General features: G+C 38.8%; 1 protein-coding gene across 1 annotated transcript; it reads left to right on the top strand.

Annotated features, from left to right (window-relative positions):
• The first annotated feature begins 275 nt into the window (after positions 1 to 275).
• On the top strand, positions 276 to 17,177 carry kcnip1a (Kv channel interacting protein 1 a). The gene is made up of 8 exons (XM_079250605.1): positions 276 to 518; positions 13,374 to 13,498; positions 14,634 to 14,703; positions 14,791 to 14,861; positions 14,996 to 15,103; positions 15,189 to 15,293; positions 15,519 to 15,581; positions 15,825 to 17,177. The coding sequence occupies exons 1-8, from the start codon at positions 461 to 463 to the stop codon at positions 15,870 to 15,872; spliced, it is 648 nt and encodes a 215-aa protein (XP_079106731.1). The 5' UTR covers positions 276 to 460; the 3' UTR covers positions 15,873 to 17,177.
• Positions 17,178 to 17,301: the final 124 nt, after the last annotated feature.

Here is a 17,301-nt window from a genome sequence, read left to right on the forward strand (position 1 = left end):
GGGATCTAACTGGGCTCATTTGTCGTTTTTTGTTTGTTTTCTTATATCCAAGGTACTCTCACATTAATTCATAATTTAGTGAATCAACATGCTGTCGACACACTGAATCAGTGATGCTCTGCTCAGGCTGTAGGGTTTCAGCAAAGGTGGGAGGGTAGAGAGCGAGGGAGGGTACAACCCCTGACGAAAAACAAAGATCTGGAAGGGAGGGAGCCTGTGAAAGGGGGAGTGAGATAGAAAGCAAGCAAGGAGGAGCGCTGTGAGATGGAGTGAGAAAGCATGAAAGGAGGGATGACGGAGGGTGTCTGTGCGAGAGCAGCCATTGAGAGAGAGGAAAAGAGAATGAAAAGAGGAAGGAGGGCGCAAGAGCTTGTGTGTGTGTTGTAGCCATCCTAACACGTGACAAAGAGATAGACTTCAGCATCCAGACGTACTTGTTTCCACGACGACAGCAGCCAACATGGGGGCTGTGGTGGGCACGTTGACCATGCAGACCAAGCAGAGGAGGCCATCAAGGGGTAAATACTTTGTGATTCTTCTGTTTTTCTTTAATTAACACACATGCATGGATGTACATGTCTGAGCAAAGAAACTTTTGTGTGTTTTCATTTGAGGGACAACACACACTTAGACTACAGCCAACATACAGTGCATGGATGCAGGCTGCAGAGCAAGGATTACCAACTGCTGGTGTTCCTGATGGGATGCGCTGAGACGAAAGGGGCAACAGGTGTCCCCAGAGGACGAAGTGCATCTCTTTATTCCACAACAAAGTTTTACAGCAACAATGTGTCTGCAGGCATGTTAAGGCTGTCTGTTTTTACACCACATTTTGTGGTACAGGACCCCTGAGAGATGAATATTTAAATGACGGCGGAGATGGTTGCAGGATCAGAGTCCAGACATTCAGGTGTAATGATTAAAGGAATGCAGAAAGCAGCGAAGCAATGATCTGTTTGAATGTGTGTGTGTGTGTGTGTGTGTGTGTGTGTGTGTGTGTGTGTGCGCAGATGCGAGCGTTGACGCTAGTAAACACGCACACGTCGAGGGAAGGTATTTGTCACTCTACTCACACACTGCTTTTCTGTCTTGCTGTTTCCTTGGAAGCATGGTAGCCATGGCAACAAAAGATGTTGGTTTTAGGTTGGGAGGGGTTGGCGGGTATTTTTTTTTGTTTTGATGAGATTGGGGTGTTCCTAAGTAAGTCAAGGCCATGTGAAAGAGACAGGCAGAGTGAGAGATGGAAGTGTGGCGAAGCCGAGGCGAGCGGTGGGATTTTGTCACCAAGACCTGTTGCTTGTGAGAAATGTTTTCACCTCCTTGTTACTCATTTTGATGGAAATGCCGTGGCCTCATTTATAAAAAATTTAACAAACCCAAAGTAGCTGTTCCAGGGAATGTGCACGATGAGTGAGAGATCAGCGCAGAACTGAAAATATCTCCTATTAATAGTGTGCATTCATTTAAACTTATGTCTTGAGGCAGGCTGTTATCAGCTTTCAGTCCAAATTAGCTCACCCAGGATATTTTCCAAGTGAGCGCATATGGCTGGTTTGATCTTTTGAATAAGCTACCCCCCTCTCCACCCCCCCCCACCCCTACTCCTCCAAAACCAAACACCTTCCCCAAGGGTGTTGAGTATGCAAAGCGTGAATTTGTTTCTATTTTGAAAAATTAGGTGGTTGTAGAGGATCTCACGGTGAGGAAACACGTGAAATCCCACTCTTCCTGCAAACACAAACAAGCTGTTTTTTTTCCTCTACCTATCACCTTGCGACAGCATGAAAAAATGGGATGTAGAGCAGGAGTGAGTTGGGGGTTGTTTACCTCTTCTGCTGTATTTTTACATCAGCATCTTTCCCATTGCTTTAAGCTATATGCAAGATTTGTGCAGTGGTAAATATGAACAGTATATATGTGGTGCTGCAGATAACTTACCCAGAATTACAGAGCACGACTGATATTTGGAGATTAGATTCCTCCATGATTGATCCTCAAAGTATGTGTTTATATTGTTCAGACTGTGTTTGCATTTATATCTACACTCCTGTGCTCTCAAGTTTTTTTTTTAATATTCATCTTTGTTTCTGTCTCTTTTGTTGTAGTTTCCCCTCTACCTGTTGGCTTATCTGCTGTACGTTTTTTGCTGTGGCTCCCTGATGAATTTTCTGCTTCTTTTTCCACCTTCATCTCTTACTCCCTGCAGCACTGTTGTCTCAGTCCTCACTTTGTCTCCTTTCCTTACCTGTCAGTCTGCTCTTGCTCACTCCTGCTTCCCTCAGTTTGTTAGACCTTATTTCTATTTTATTTTATGTTCCTGCTTTTTATTCCTCTTTTCTTCCTTCATATTACTGATTTCCCTTTTCCTACTTTCTTAGTTTCTCCTCACATGCCTCAACATCTGCTCCTACAGTCCTCTTAAATCCCAACTTCAATGTTTCTTTTTACACCCCCATTCTTATACTCAGCTACTCCCATTATCTATCATACACACTTTCATTAGCTGGCGTTAGTGCTTATTAAGTCATCCTCATCCCTTGGAGTGTGTGTATTCCTGCAGAGTCTAGACATGTATTTACACAAAAATCAATATTGGCATGCTGCTCTGTGTGTCTACACGAGCTACACTTGACTCCCTCTTCCCAAACATAACCAAGGTGCCACACTAATATGCGAGGAAGTGACATTGAGTAGCTTTCTATGTGCATGTGTTTTTTTTTTATTCCTTATAGAACACAATCCTGTGGCAAACTTCCAGCTTTTGAGTTCTCCTTCAGAGGCTGATGTGTGGGTGCAAGAATGAGGATGTAAAGGATTTTATGCACAAGTGATTTAATATGCCGTTTCTTCATTACTCTTATTGTAGTCAAGTTTTTATGTGCATGTGTATGTGTGTTTTTTAAGGGAGAAAAAGTCATTGGACTTCCAGTGAACCTACCAAAGGCCAGTCAGGGATAGACTTCACATCCACTGACTTACATGTCGATAGTAGAGAACAATGCATTTCAGACTGGGAGCTTTACAGTGTGAAATGTGATTATGCGTGCAACTTTTTTCATGGTTTGTCAGAAATATGGCTGCTGCAGCTGACCTTAGCTCCCTGGATCTTATGGCCAGTGAAGATGCCACTTTCTTGGATAGTGTGCAGTGAGAGCGAGCCCTCTTTATAGCTGCCAGGACAGTAGATTAGGCTAATTCAGATTATGCAAATGACACACTCTCTGGCAAGGATTACAGGACACATTACGAGAAGGAAAGGGAGAACAGAGAGTGGCAGGATGAGAGGGGAGTTTGGCAGAGAGAGAGGGAAAAGATAAGACATGGAGAAGGAGGAGAATTCACTGAGAATCAGGAGAAAGGAAGAGATGGAGAAAGAACAAGAGTAAACGTTGGACACAGGAAGAAGTAGAGTGAGGAAAAAGCAAGGAGTGGAATCCCATTTTTGGGCTTTAGGAAGTGATTGCAAGTGTATTGATGTAAAACAGAGGAGGCTGGAGGCAGAGAGTGACAGGCAGTCTCTCTTGGCAACATATTTTAGGCCACCCTTTAATACTCCAAACAGGCTTCACAGTTCCATGGCTTTGCTCTCGCTCACACTCCGCAGCTTATAATAACTAGTGTGTCACATGCGAGCATAGCTCTCAAGGTGGTTTTCTAGGTTGGGTTTATTTAAGTTTTCTTCACCTGCTAAGTTAGCAGATTTTGTTTCAGTGCATGAATCATGCAGGTTTCTAGATCTCACCTGCTCTTCGAAAACTTTGCAGTGCTACATATGTCCTACAAGAACTTCATCACACTGCACTAATCAAACAACGTTTGCTGAAGCACAACAAATTGCAGCAATAATAAAATACTGTACTGTAACTAACTATGTCACAAATTTGTGAGTGAAAAAAAACTTCTGGCTTTGACTGGCTGCAGCTGCCTTTATGCTTCATATAAAACCACTGCAGCCATGTTCAACAGCCTTTACTTAAGTCACTGAGCTTAAGACCTTTGTTCTTATTACCTTTTTCTGTTTTATTCAAAACCATTGACTTGTGAATGATACCAAATTATATTGCTTGGAGGGTGAAACACAAAATCTAAAGGATGTATTATCTGTATAATGTATTATGCTGAAGAGCATTACTTCTTTTCCAGTGTTTTACAGTACATTAACTTTAGGGCCACGGTGCATTTACAGCTTCCCTGCTGGAAATGAGAACAAGTGTTTATGCCCCGTAGGTTGAAAATGTAAAAATAAAAGTGTAGAGACAGTAGACAGATAGATGATATCCAATCAAATGCACTGAATTTTCTATTACATGCTTGTTTAAGAATAAATATATATTTTTTTTAAGGCTTACAGTGTAAACCCATTTTTGACATTTATAAATATTACAGACAATGCAGACATAATATCATGTTGCAACTTATATTGCATGAATATTTATACTTTCTTATTTCAGTAAAAATTGTGCAGCTAAGATTGTGATAACCAGTTTGTTGCTGAACTGGTGGAAAATAAAGGAAAAAGAAAGAGATTTGATGACTGGAATACAACTTAATTTCCAATGAAGTTGGGAATTTGTGTGACACCTAAATAAAAGCAGAATGCAATGATTTGCAAATAGTTCTCAACCTTTATTCAATTGAATACACTACAAAGACAAGATATTTAATCTTGAAACTAATAAACTTTATTGTTTGTTGCAAATATTTGCTCATTTTGAATTTGATGCTTTTAAGACCTCCCCAAAAAGATGGACGGGGGCAACAACAGACAGGGAAAGTTGAAGAATGCTTAAAAAGCACCTTTTTGGAACATGCCACATGGTAATTGGACACATCTGAGTGTGATGTTTAGAAATGATCTGAACATTTCAGAAAACCATTTTGAGTTAATGTAGTGTGTTGCTACAGTTAACCTCTACATGTAAGCGAATGCTGTATACAACAGCTACCAGAAGCACCACAAGATTCTCTGGGCCTGAGCTCATCTTTGACGGACTGATGCAAAGTGAAACAAGTGTGCTTTAGTCTGATGAGTCCACTTTTCAAAATGTTTTTGGAAGTCGTGGAAGTGAAAATCTGGATTATCTGCGAAAAGTCCGAAAGCCTGCATCTGTAGGGGTGTGTTTGTGCCTATGGCATGGGCAACTTGCATAGCTGTGAATGCACAAATGTGCAAGTTAACCTGTATGCTGAAAGGTACATATTAGTTTTTTTAGTGTTACATGCGCATGGCTTCATAGTAAAAGCGTGGCCTGTCAGCAATCCAGATGTGTCTCCGATTGAACATGTGTAGTGTATTAAGATTGTCAAAATACTACGATAGAGACTTTGGACTGTTGAGCAGCAGAAGTTGTGCATCAAGCAAGATTGAAAAAGAATTTCAGTTGTCCTCAGTTCCCAAATGCTTATTGGGTGTTGTTAAAGGAGAGGTGACGTAACACAACATTCCCCTGTTCCAGCTTGTTTGGAATGTCTTTACTAGTTTAAACATTAAATATATTGTTTTTGTAGTGTATTTAATTGAGTCAAGGTTAAAAATATGTATATCATGGATTTTGTTTTTATTTAGGTTTTACACAATGTCCCAGCTTTATTTGAGTTGGAGTTGTGTAATTTCTTTACATATGTAATAATAATAACAGTAATATTTGGGATTTGTTTTAACACTATTATAATACCTTTTAACAAAGATATAAACCAAATGAGGCAGGTATCACCAGAGTCTAAAACATTTTCTTCTCCCAAACTTCTTTTTACAACTCTTGAACTTATATTGTCAGTCTATTTAATGGATATCATCATTTACATGTTTGCCACCTGGTCCTGGGGTTAGAAACAAATGCACGAAGATAAAAATTTCTAAAAGTTTTGATGGCTTTCAAAGAATTCAACAAGGTCTCTGAGTTTGTATTCCTTCATTTCTCAAGATAGAACTCCTTTTACAAAGATGTGGGAATGTATTTGTAGTGATAGCTGGCTACTGTATTCTGTAAGTACAGTAAAGTAGTAAACTAAAAAAATTTTCCTAATTGTTTTTATACCAGCACATTAAGCTTTAATGACTCCTAGTTCCTAGTTCTTGTTTGCTGTTCAAGGCCCTGAACTATAGAAATATTATAAAAACACAAATATAACTTGATACTTCAGATTAAATCCTGTCAACACTTGCAGGGGCATCTTATGGAAAAAAGAAAAAGAAAAGAAAGATTGTATGTTTTTCGGGTCTTTATTATGTTTGAAGCATATTATGATAGTGAAAAAATATGCAGCACCTTTGTTAGTAAATGACTGAAATGCTCCTCATGATATATATAATATAAAAAAATTAATTAAAAAAAAAGAAAAAAAAAAAGAAATGCTCCTCATGAAGCTAGAAGATAAGTCCAGTTGCTTTCTGCTCAAGCATTTTGGATTCCCACAACCTACACCTCATAAAGAAACGCCTGATTGTTTGCCTTTCCTAAAATTGTCTTAGTATTCACTGAAATCAGCTGGCTGCATCTGTGTCTTCAATATCAGTACACTCAGAGTAGATCTACAGAATCAATCAGTCATCACACAAGGAATCTCACTGCTGATGATATCAATAACTGGCCATGTCTTGCCAGCAAAGTTAGCAGTACCTGTGGCACACTTTGGATTTCCATCCTGAGGTAATATGAAATATAATAAGATGTTATAGATCTGTGGTTCCAAACCTTTTTTCTTTAAAGATCTTTTCTTGCAACTCCTGTCCTTCAATAAACTGAAGTAAAGGTAACTATCAGCAACATATCATCTTCACTGTGGCTTTTTTACAAATATGTTTTATGAATGATCGACATGAACCTCTAGCTTTAATTTGAACAATTACACATGCTCTATACATTAAAAGCCACAAAGACCACTTGTAGTCTCTGGAGAACCCCCCCCCACCCCCGAGGGATCAGGATCAAAGTGCTATTAATTCAGTTCATGTGTTTAATGGGAACAATTTATATTTCTGATGTGAAGGATCTTCCCACTAACTGGACTTTTTTTTTTAATGTATTTACATTCTAGAAACTCAAATTCTTTCACTTGTTTCAGTCAAAGAAATGTGATTTTTAAATTAAGCAGCAGACGAGGCAGAAAACACCTGAGTGATGGGATGCTCTGTCTGAAAGGTCCTCAGGTTGGACATTCAATTTACTGCTGCCAGCATGTCTGAGCTGTTGAACTGTTTATATTTAATCCCACTCTGTGCTGTGTTTACAGAAGCCAAAGTGTCCTAACTCACAGAGCACACATAACTTCTGTTATTATGTTTCAGCTCCTCCTCATCTGCAGCCATGACCGCTGCTGCTTGTTTGTATTTGGTCTGATTCGTACTCTTTTCCCTTGCCAGGTAGATGCAACTACATAACTGTGGATTTCCTTGATTAATCACTCTCTAAAACTCATTTGTTCTGCAATGTTAAGTGATTAGTGTGGCTGTCAAAGTGCTCCGGAAGAGGAACATGTTGAGGCCAGTGGCAAAATTAAATGAGTTTATTTGCAAATGCCGTACATCCTACCATGCCATATTTAGCAACTCCAGTAAGTTTTTTTTTTCTTTAACTGTGTTTGTGCAAACAGTCAATACAGAAAAGCTGCTGAATAATTATCTTTGACAGCGTGGAAAAAGTACAGTGTAAAATAAACTTCAATCAGCCTCATTAAGTGATATTTACGCTAATGAGCAAATTTTAAATGTCAGGGAAATTCGATTAAATGCTACTCTTACTTGTAAATTGAATTGTCCCCAGCATGGCTGCTCTAATTCCAGAGCATTAAACTGTGCAGACCTGCAATTGGTTTCTCTGTGGGAAATCTTGTGAAACACCAGAGCCCCCTGCAGTCTGGAAGTCAGCAGTGAAACTGGAGGCAATTGCATCTTCTTTGCATTCATATCAGGCCACGATCTATAGCAGTTTATATACAAAAAACTGGGAGAATATTACTATTTTTCTTTTTTTTTTCAAGCTCTATAAACTTTAACGTTGGACTTTCTGACTTGTGTTTTCCTGATGAGGAAGTATACATCCTGAAAATGCTGAAAACTTAAGTGTGTACAGTGATGCCTTTTTTTTAACAGATAAAATTAGCTGAAACAGACTTTTAGCTTTACCTAATTATGCGGAACTATCAAAAATATAGTTGCAAGAAGTCAAAAAAGCCCAACTTCACTTCTTCTCCCTAGTCTTGTTCCTCTGTTTTGTACTGGTTTTTCCTCTTCCTTTTAAACTGAAGTGGTGATCTCTCGCCTTAATTTGCTGGTGGCCATTTACATGGTTTAATAACCACTGCTACTTGATCTCAAAAGGTAACGGAAACCTTATCAGCAAAACAGAGGGCAAAGGCTAAATAAACCAAGTTGAAAAAAAGAAAAGGAAAGGAAAATAAAAAAAAAAAAAAGAAAAGACCAGTTGCTTAGGACTTGATTTTTTTTTAATTTTATTGAAGCTATGAGCCGTCCCTCTTCACCTCAACATTGCGTAGTAACAACTTACTTGGAGTTTCCGTTTGTGAACATTAAAACTTACTTAAATTAAAAAAAAGATCTTGCTTCATCCTCAGCAGGATATATATGCTTGAAGCAGCAAGACTTGGAAAATACATCCTAAAGATTGATCTTTTAAAGGTTTTACAAGCAGGTGAGAGTGACTGGATTTCAAGCAGGGGGATGGATGTGTGATGGATCTTCAGGTTGTATCGCAGCAGAGTGGAGGAGGCGTGCTGGTATGTTATATGAAGGGGCTGATATGGAATGAGACCTTGGGGTTTAAGTGTTTAATAACCCTCAAAACAGGAAACCAGTCAGCTTTCTTAACAGGTGAAGCATAAAAACAAAACCTCTCCAGTTGGTTTTTAGTCCTGAATTTTCATTTACTTATAATTCAGTGCTTTTATTTTTACAAACTGCAATGGCAAGGTGGGTAACAGCAGGCATCACAACGGTTGGTTTCAACAGCATTAGACATCCCACCTGCCTCACCTGCTGCCCCTCATCACACCATTTCACAGCACTTATTTAATTATAGATTAAACCATCCACCTGAAAGTGTCCTTTGCTTTCCAACAGAAATAAACCACTACTAACAACCCAAATCCCCAGAAATTATTTATGTACCACATGCATTGTAGAAATGATAAGAAACATCCAAGCAAAGCAAACTTAATCAAAAGCCCCTTTACTTCCAATCCTTCTTTACTCTGACTCCTCGGCTCGCCTTAACCAGATAATTATCAGACAATCCCCAGCAGCTGGTGTCCTTAGGTTACCCCCATATGTACACTGCATGAAGGCATGCCCTGAAGACCCCAGAGAGACACAGAGATGGACAAAAATCATAAACAATATCACAGTATATAGAACACATTCATCTTAATGAAGGGGTCGTCACAGTTTGACATTGAAAGATGCAAAACATTGCACCAGAGTAAAGCTACCTTTTCTGGTCTTTTATCAGGACAGTTTCTCTCTTGTTTGTTTGCTCATCAAAGAAAACTGAGTGAAAACCTGCCTGCTTTTACTCTCCTCGTCTAAATCCTGCTCAGATCAAATGACTACTTAACCAAAAGAAGAAGGAAGATGAGAGAGCCTTTGAAGAGAACCTTAGAGATTGTAGCTGTTTTGGCTGAATTCTATCATGAAAAGAAAATAAAACTGATTAAACTTTGTGAATCAAAGCCTCAGAAAACTTACTGAAATAAATTCAACTTGGTCATTTTTAATAGAAGGAAACATGTTATTTTATTACTTTCTTTTGTCAAATTTTTGTCAAAGTACTACCTCAGTGTTTTGAGTAAATATTGGGAAATATTGCAAATACCACATTAGTTTATACTTTAGTTTCCCTGAAAAGTCAAAAGTCAATTTTCCTTAGTTAAGAGTTCATGTGTGTAATTCTAAAAGGTTTTTGGTTAGTAAAGAACTATCTTGAAAGTTATGGACTTTCTTGGCAATATTTTTTTTTTTTTTTTAAAGGGAATCATTTGCATAAATCCCCTGTTCTCACTTCTGAGGGTGACGAAGGTGTTTCATATGTTGCGTTTTGCTGCCCCCTGTTGGTTCTTCTTGGTTATAGACGCTTGTTTGCTTTTCCTCCTCATTAAAAATGATTATGTTCAGATAAAGCCTTAAGGTCATATTCACTTCACCCGGTATTCTCATAAATACTGGAATAAACAAAAGTTCTGTTTATTAAAGGGAAAAGTCACATGGAAGGACTTGGGAATGTTTAGTTAGAAAAGTCACTTTGCTGTAAATGAAGCCCTCTGTTGATCAGGGATGATTCTCTGCAAATGGGAACAATTAATCAAAGGCTGATCTGCCTGTGAACACACAGAAACACATATGGCAGTACGAGTGAAGGTGAGTTTATCATTGTTACAGTGTGCTCAGAGCAGACTGCCCAGTTAAAGCCCAGAGTGAAGGACACTGTGACTATATTCCAGTGGGGATTGTGGGGCGTCGTAGTGGGTGAAAAAGCATAGCGATGGAGAGTTAGTTGGATGGAGAGGAGGTAGGGACATAAGAGGGAGATGCCCCAGGGAAGGGAGAGATGGGGGGATAAAAAGACATAAAGAAAGGCAGGTGAGAACGGATCTCACTGTCAGAGGAAGCAGGAAGGGAAAAAAAGTTCATGAAAGCTGTACAGAGAAAGAAGAGCAGAATGGATGAGAAGGGAGTCAGATGTGCTGACTAGAGGCTGTAAGTACTATAGCATGTTTTACTTTTTCAAACTTGTGCGTCATTGAGATCAAGAGAGACGTTAAAGAAAGGATCATGGAAAGAGAAGGACACAGCGACAACAGCTTGCACACTGTAGCCATCATCCTGCTGTGCTGTGGGGCTCTTAAAATGCTGCACCTGCTGGGAGTCATCTCCGTGGAAGGTGAGTTCCTATGCTAACATCCAAACTAAATTCAATCCCGAGGGATTTTCAGTCAACTTACAGGAAGATCAGAGAGCAAAACAAACAACTAACCCTTTAAAACCCGAACTAAGAACAAATGGGGGAAAAAAAAAACTTTTTCATTTGGGCCTATAAAAAATATAAAAAGGTAATTAACAATTCTTTTGCGTATTTACAGTTTATTAATTTTTAATATGTCAAAATTATTGCACTGGAATATTGTGTTTTTTTTTTTTAAACCAGGGGCAGACTACAAGTGTCAGAATGTTTACAACAAGGTTTTCAGTCAATTTTTAAAATTGGTCAAAAGGTCTCAGAAACTTCATGTATCAACTATTATACATTTGGCATTACAGGGTTAAAGCCTGAATATGGTTTAGTGCCTCTGTTTCAGGGCCAGATTTTCACTTTTATTGGGATTTCAAAATACAGATGACCTGTGCATTTTCCTACGTGGTTTAAACTAAGCCAAAATTTGCTTCATAAAATCGGTAAAGAGGCTTCATGTGAAAAGTTTCAGCTTTTATCTTAAAGAAAAATGAAGAGATTAAATAAACACAGAGGGAATGACGTCAACTTTCATTCTGTAGAGTCAGTGAATCAATTTGACACTTGAGGTCTTTAGGGTTCAATGCAGCTGTTTTATACATGTTCACATGCTTTATTACTGATGCAGCCCAGCTACCCCTGTCATGTACTACTTAGATAAACTCTATCTCAAAAGTGTGATTATTTACAGTTGTGGCTTTAGATTAAACCGTGTGCTGGTGTCCTCCAAGTTGTCACATGTGCAGGTGTTGAAACTTGTGGGTGGGTGTGTTTTACATGCAGATCATAAGCTGTGTTGGGATTTTCTGTTGCCAGGTTAGCTGTCATTTGATAAAGGTGTATGTGTGTGTGTGTATGTGTGTGTGTGTTGAAGTTACTCTTCTACCATTTTTTATGCTGGTAAAGTCCAGTCCTCCCAATGTGATGATGCACATGATCGACAGTAGCTGTGTGAGGATGTGTGTGAAAGAAGGAAGTGAGAAGGAAGAGTTAACTGCTACACCGTCTACAAACTTACATTCATTCATTTTCCTAACCGCTTAGTCCGATTAAGGGTCGCGGGAAGCTGGAGCCTATCCCAGCAGTCTTTGGGTGAAAGGCAGGGTACACCCTGGACAGCTCGCCAGTCCATCGCAGTACAAACTTAGAATGCTTATTAAATGAATGAGATTCATTGGCATTGTTGTCGGAGCTTCGAAACAAATGGTTCTCATTACTGTTAGATTGTTTTGCGATGTTATTGCATTGACAGGGACTTTAATACTGATTTCAGCTTCAGCATAAAGCAGCTGTTCAAATGAGTATATAATCAAACCTGGCAGTAAAATCCAATGTATTATTGGTGAAATATGAAGTAGAGACACTGTGTACTGAATCTGGAAAGGTTGGCCTGATGACTTCAGGTTGATTTAGCAGAGAGATATAAAGTTGCACAGTGATGTGCTGACCCATGAATCGTTGAGGACAAAACCGGAGAGGTGCTGGTGTAATGAGGCTTCACGGGATGATAATAGTTTTGCCTCACACATAAAAATGTCTCTTTGAAAATAGCCAATGTTTCAAAATCCGGATTGCAAAGGACGGTGTGAACCTTGCATTGTGTGACAATCAATTCCAGCTGAATGGGACGCTCAGAAAGCTTTGTGTCCTGTGACACATTTTCCATTTAAACCAATTTCAATCAAGGTTTTGGAAATTACAAAATGATTTTTCAATAGTGAAATAAGGATCATTTTCACATTAGCGTTAAACATAGTGAGGAAATTGTATTTGATCATCATGAAGTCCAATGCAGCTTAGTGACCGATGAAAAGTTTTATTAGAAATCGTTGTTCATTTGTTTCATTTTTAAGTAAATCGGAAGATTCTCCTCCGATGCATTTTCCAACATTTTTCTTTTTCAGCCTTGTACTACTTCACATTATGACCACTATCATAATCTGAATTTTTATCAGTCCTTGTATTAAATTATGCACAGTTATAACAGTATGCATAATTATCACACTGCAGATTGCTTCAGGGAGTTTCAGAGCCGCCAAGTAGATAAGTGTCTTTGAGAGGACAAGAAAAAAAGGAAGAGTGTTTGATTTTATACTGTAAAGTTCACCTATAGGTATAAATGTGTGTGTGTGTGTGTGTGTGTGTGTGTGTGTGTGTGGTGACTCAAAGTCAACAATGTGTTCTTTCTCTCCTCCCCTGGAGCGTGCAGAGTAATGAGTTATTAATGATAGGGCCGGAGAGAGGAGGAACACAGAGCTGCCGATCTGACCTCTACCTTTCTGCTCCTCCATCTTTCATCCTCCTCATCCTCCTTCCTCCATTTATCTGCAAATTAGCGTGTCTCCTTTTACACAGTTTGTTTTAAATGATTTATTTATGTTCTCCTCTTTTTTGTGTTTGTCCTTTCAGACAAAGCTGACGATGACTTGGAGATGACCATGGTGTGCCATCGGCCGGAAGGCCTTGACCAGCTAGAAGCTCAAACCAACTTCAGTAAAAGAGAGCTTCAGGTGCTCTACAGAGGTTTCAAGAATGTAAGGGACTCTGCAAGCACCCTGACATGAAGCATAATCATTCAGTTCAGATTTGTCTCCTGGGGTTTTCTACATATTTAACCTGTAATCCAGGTTGGATTTCATAAAACCTGTTAATTATTCACTCATGTACCATATTATTATTATCATTTTATTGTTATTTAACTCCATTATGAGGAAATTAATTGGATTTTGGGTTGAGATCAATGCAAAGTGTTGCTTCTTGCTGTACTTCAATTTTTTTTCATTTAGGATAAATTAATTTGTAATCTGTACAGATGATTTATCAATACAAAAAAGTCAGGTTGATAGCAGCATATGAGTCTGTATACAGCCTGCATGCACAGGTTTGCTCATAAGTTGTTTTCACAGGTTAATAAATGACCCAAGTTATTATTTCTGAAAGGAAGGCAAACTCTTTTTACACAAGCATGACATAACTTTTCCAGTCTTCTTTTTCGGTAAGGGCATGAAATTAAAAATTAGTAGATATTTTGAACAAAAAAACAAGAAGAACTGTGCTTAATATTTTGACTTTGTACCATTTTATCTCCATTCTACTTGATTTTCTGACAGTTTTGGAAACTGAATCATATATAAACAAGTAACATGTTTATTTACATTGCAGATAAGGTGCTTGGGTTGCTTTGTGAAAGATTTTATGAGGGCTTAATGTGTCATGAGAAAAAAATCTATGAATATCTCAACTGGAGGACCACTTCTGGTTTAAGGACAATAGCCCATAAATTCATACACTACTGTTCGTGTTTTCAGATGTGATAGTTTTTCATTTATGACTGCCAGTCGGCTGCTTCGTTTTCAAATAGAACCTGAAACAGACTAAATGATAAAAAAAAATAGTGCCAAAGTGGAATCATGAAGATGTGGATAGTTCAGGTTAAATCTGTCTGCATAACCTCTATTATCACACAGCAAATATATCTCATGTCAACCAGCTGTTTCACCAGTGACAGATCATATAGATGCAAGCATCTCTCAGTCTGGCACCAGCTTTGATTAATCAGAGGATTCCCTGACAGACATTACCTGTTAAACCCTCCATTAGACTCTAATCACCTGTTCTGCTCATCTAGTTTTACTTCCTCTCTGTTTTTGTGTCTGGATTTGCTTCCAGGAGTGTCCTAGTGGGGTTGTAAATGAAGATACCTTCAAGCAAATATACTCGCAGTTCTTCCCTCATGGAGGTAAAACACAGTGCGTCTCTGTTGTCTTTTTTTCTCTGTATCGAGTCTGGTGAGTGGATCATCTTGTCTCTTTCCCTGCTGCTGTAGATGCCAGCACCTACGCACATTACCTGTTCAATGCATTCGACACAGGAAACACAGGATCCATTAAGTTTGAGGTTTGGCTTTTTCTCACATCTCTGCTCACTGAGTCTCACCTTATAAAGACGCTGCCCTTCCTTCTTTTTTTTTTTTTTTTTTTTTGCAGGTGGGATGTCTTTTGTAATTCTTTGTCTGTCTCTGTGTCCACCAGGACTTTGTCACAGCTCTGTCCATCTTGCTGAGGGGCTCCGTCACAGAGAAACTCCAGTGGACCTTTAACCTCTATGACATCAATGGAGATGGATACATTAACAAAGAGGTTTGTGTCACTCTGTTTTCTTCCCCTCCTAGCATGTTTATCTTTCAGGTCTGATAGTTTCTCTTTGTGTTTGTCTGCCTCACAGGAGATGACCGACATCGTCAGAGCAATATATGACATGATGGGGAAATACACTTACCCTGTCTTGAAAACCGATGCACCCAAACAGCATGTGGATGCCTTTTTCCAGGTATCAACACCTCATTTCTTTATTTACACGTCATGAACTACTCACTAAAGAAGTATGCAGCAGTTAAACACTGTAGGAGGTGCTGCAGAAAAAAACATAAGAGTCTGTCAGCATGAGCACTGATAAGCTCGATGGTAATCTCACAGATTAGTGTGTGTTTTACATATTTATTCACAAACTGTTAGACAGTCTTTCAATATTTCATATGTGTTAATCTCTCCACAGAAAATGGATAAAAATAGAGATGGTGTGGTCACTCTTGATGAATTCATCCTTTCTTGTCAAGAGGTACAACTTTGTCTAACTTATTTAAACAGCATGTCCCATATAGCCATTAAAGACCTCCTAACTTTGCAAGTGCAGCTGTAGTTGCTATTAATTATCACATTTATTATGTTTGATCTGTGTTTTTGTCTTCAGACATCGTTAGGATTGAAATGCCTTCTACTGCCCCCTAGTGGGCACTAAAATGAATTAATTGTTGGAAGTCTTTCTCTTCATAGCCAGCTTCTAAATTTCCTCTTTGCACAGGATGAAAACATCATGAGGTCTCTACAGCTCTTTGAAAATGTCATTTAGACGACACACACGAGGGGGTGGAGCACCAGAGAAAAGCACAGAATGAAAGAAGAGGACTGAAGAAAGATGAGGAAGAGAGAAAAGAGAACAGCTTCACCGGTGTGAGAAGGAAAATGAGGAGCTTAAGCTGCCACTTTGGATGCAACTGTTTGTCACAGAACCAGATGGAAGACATCTTAGTGCAACAAATCATTGGAGGCAAATAAGTGATTTCAGAAAACGTCCTTCAGACTTTGTTCGATCTTTCTGTGACTGTCAACCTTGTCTCTATCTCCTTTGTTTGTTGCTGTTGTGATGCTTACTGTGTCCTTCACTCCACTGTAAATATACTGTCCCTCTCTCATTTTGTCTGGTGTGTTAACTCTTTTTAGAGGAAGGTATCAAATGAATGAAAAGCAGCTTAAAGACTGAATAGACTGATTGCACAGTCTACCCAGAAAAAAAGGTTTCCCATAATGAATTTCTGTGTCACATACAGCAAACATGAGCAATATTATGAAGCATGTAGGACAGCAACCCACAGCATTTGTGCATCTGTCCATAAGAACTTGATGAAAACATACTCTTACTAAATGCTTACGTTTGCGTGTACAGCCCAGTGTGCAGGATCGTTCCCGGTGTGTGAGTTTATGTACCGTCCATCAGTGTTTTAACATTGTAACCACTCAAGTGTATTGCAGACTTTTAGCTGGTGTTTTGTGACTTCTTCTCTCTGTCTGGGATCACGCGTCTGTCTGTGTTTCTGATTCTGACACCTGTCTGTCCTTCTGTCTGATTGGCTGTAGCTCTGGAATCATTCAGACACCAATTGTTTAGTAAAAAAAAAAAAAAAAAAAAAAAAAAAACATTTACAGGCATCAAGGTAAAGATGTGGAGCAATACAGGAATTTGCATGTGCTTATGTGTGTGTGTGTGTGTTGATGATTAGGTCCTGCATGAAGTTTTAGCTTGTGGACGATGAAGTCATCACATCCTTGCTGTGGAGAAGGGTTTAGTCTTCAACTCTGTCTGTTTAAAAATATTGAATCGGAGTGACCCGTGTTTCACTGTGGGGGGGAGAAGCTCAGTGGATGGATGGTGGCGGAAGACCAAGATCTGAGAATAAACTACAGGATGAGACCTTATCACTGATTCTGGAGGAACGGAAGCCATGTTTTCAAATAAGAGCCATCATTCTGAAAATTCAGCATCACTGAAATAGATGATATGCTTTGCTCACTGTGCCACCAATATTGTAGCAAAGTGAGTTGTAGCTCTTCTTAAATGTACCCAGACATGCACCCAGATAGACTGATGGACATACAGACAGGCATACAGACAGAGACTTAAGACTTTCAGAATTAAAATTATGTGTGTATTGAAATATTGTATAAAATCATTATATTTATCAATAAACTTTTCAAGAAATAAAGTCAATTTGTGTCTTTTT

The sequence above is a fragment of the Telmatherina bonti genome (assembly GCF_933228915.1).
Source record: "Telmatherina bonti genome assembly, chromosome: 12".
Classification (NCBI taxonomy): Eukaryota; Metazoa; Chordata; class Actinopteri; order Atheriniformes; family Telmatherinidae; genus Telmatherina; species Telmatherina bonti.

Excerpts from the sequence above, each read along its gene's own strand:
- kcnip1a (XM_079250605.1), top strand. The coding sequence starts at position 461 with ATGGGGGCTGTGGTGGGCACGTTGACCATGCAGACCAAGCAGAGGAGG. Across the intron at positions 14,704-14,790 it reads GCAGTTCTTCCCTCATGGAG|ATGCCAGCACCTACGCACAT; the intron begins GTAAAACACAGT and ends CTGCTGCTGTAG. Across the intron at positions 14,862-14,995 it reads CAGGATCCATTAAGTTTGAG|GACTTTGTCACAGCTCTGTC; the intron begins GTTTGGCTTTTT and ends TGTGTCCACCAG.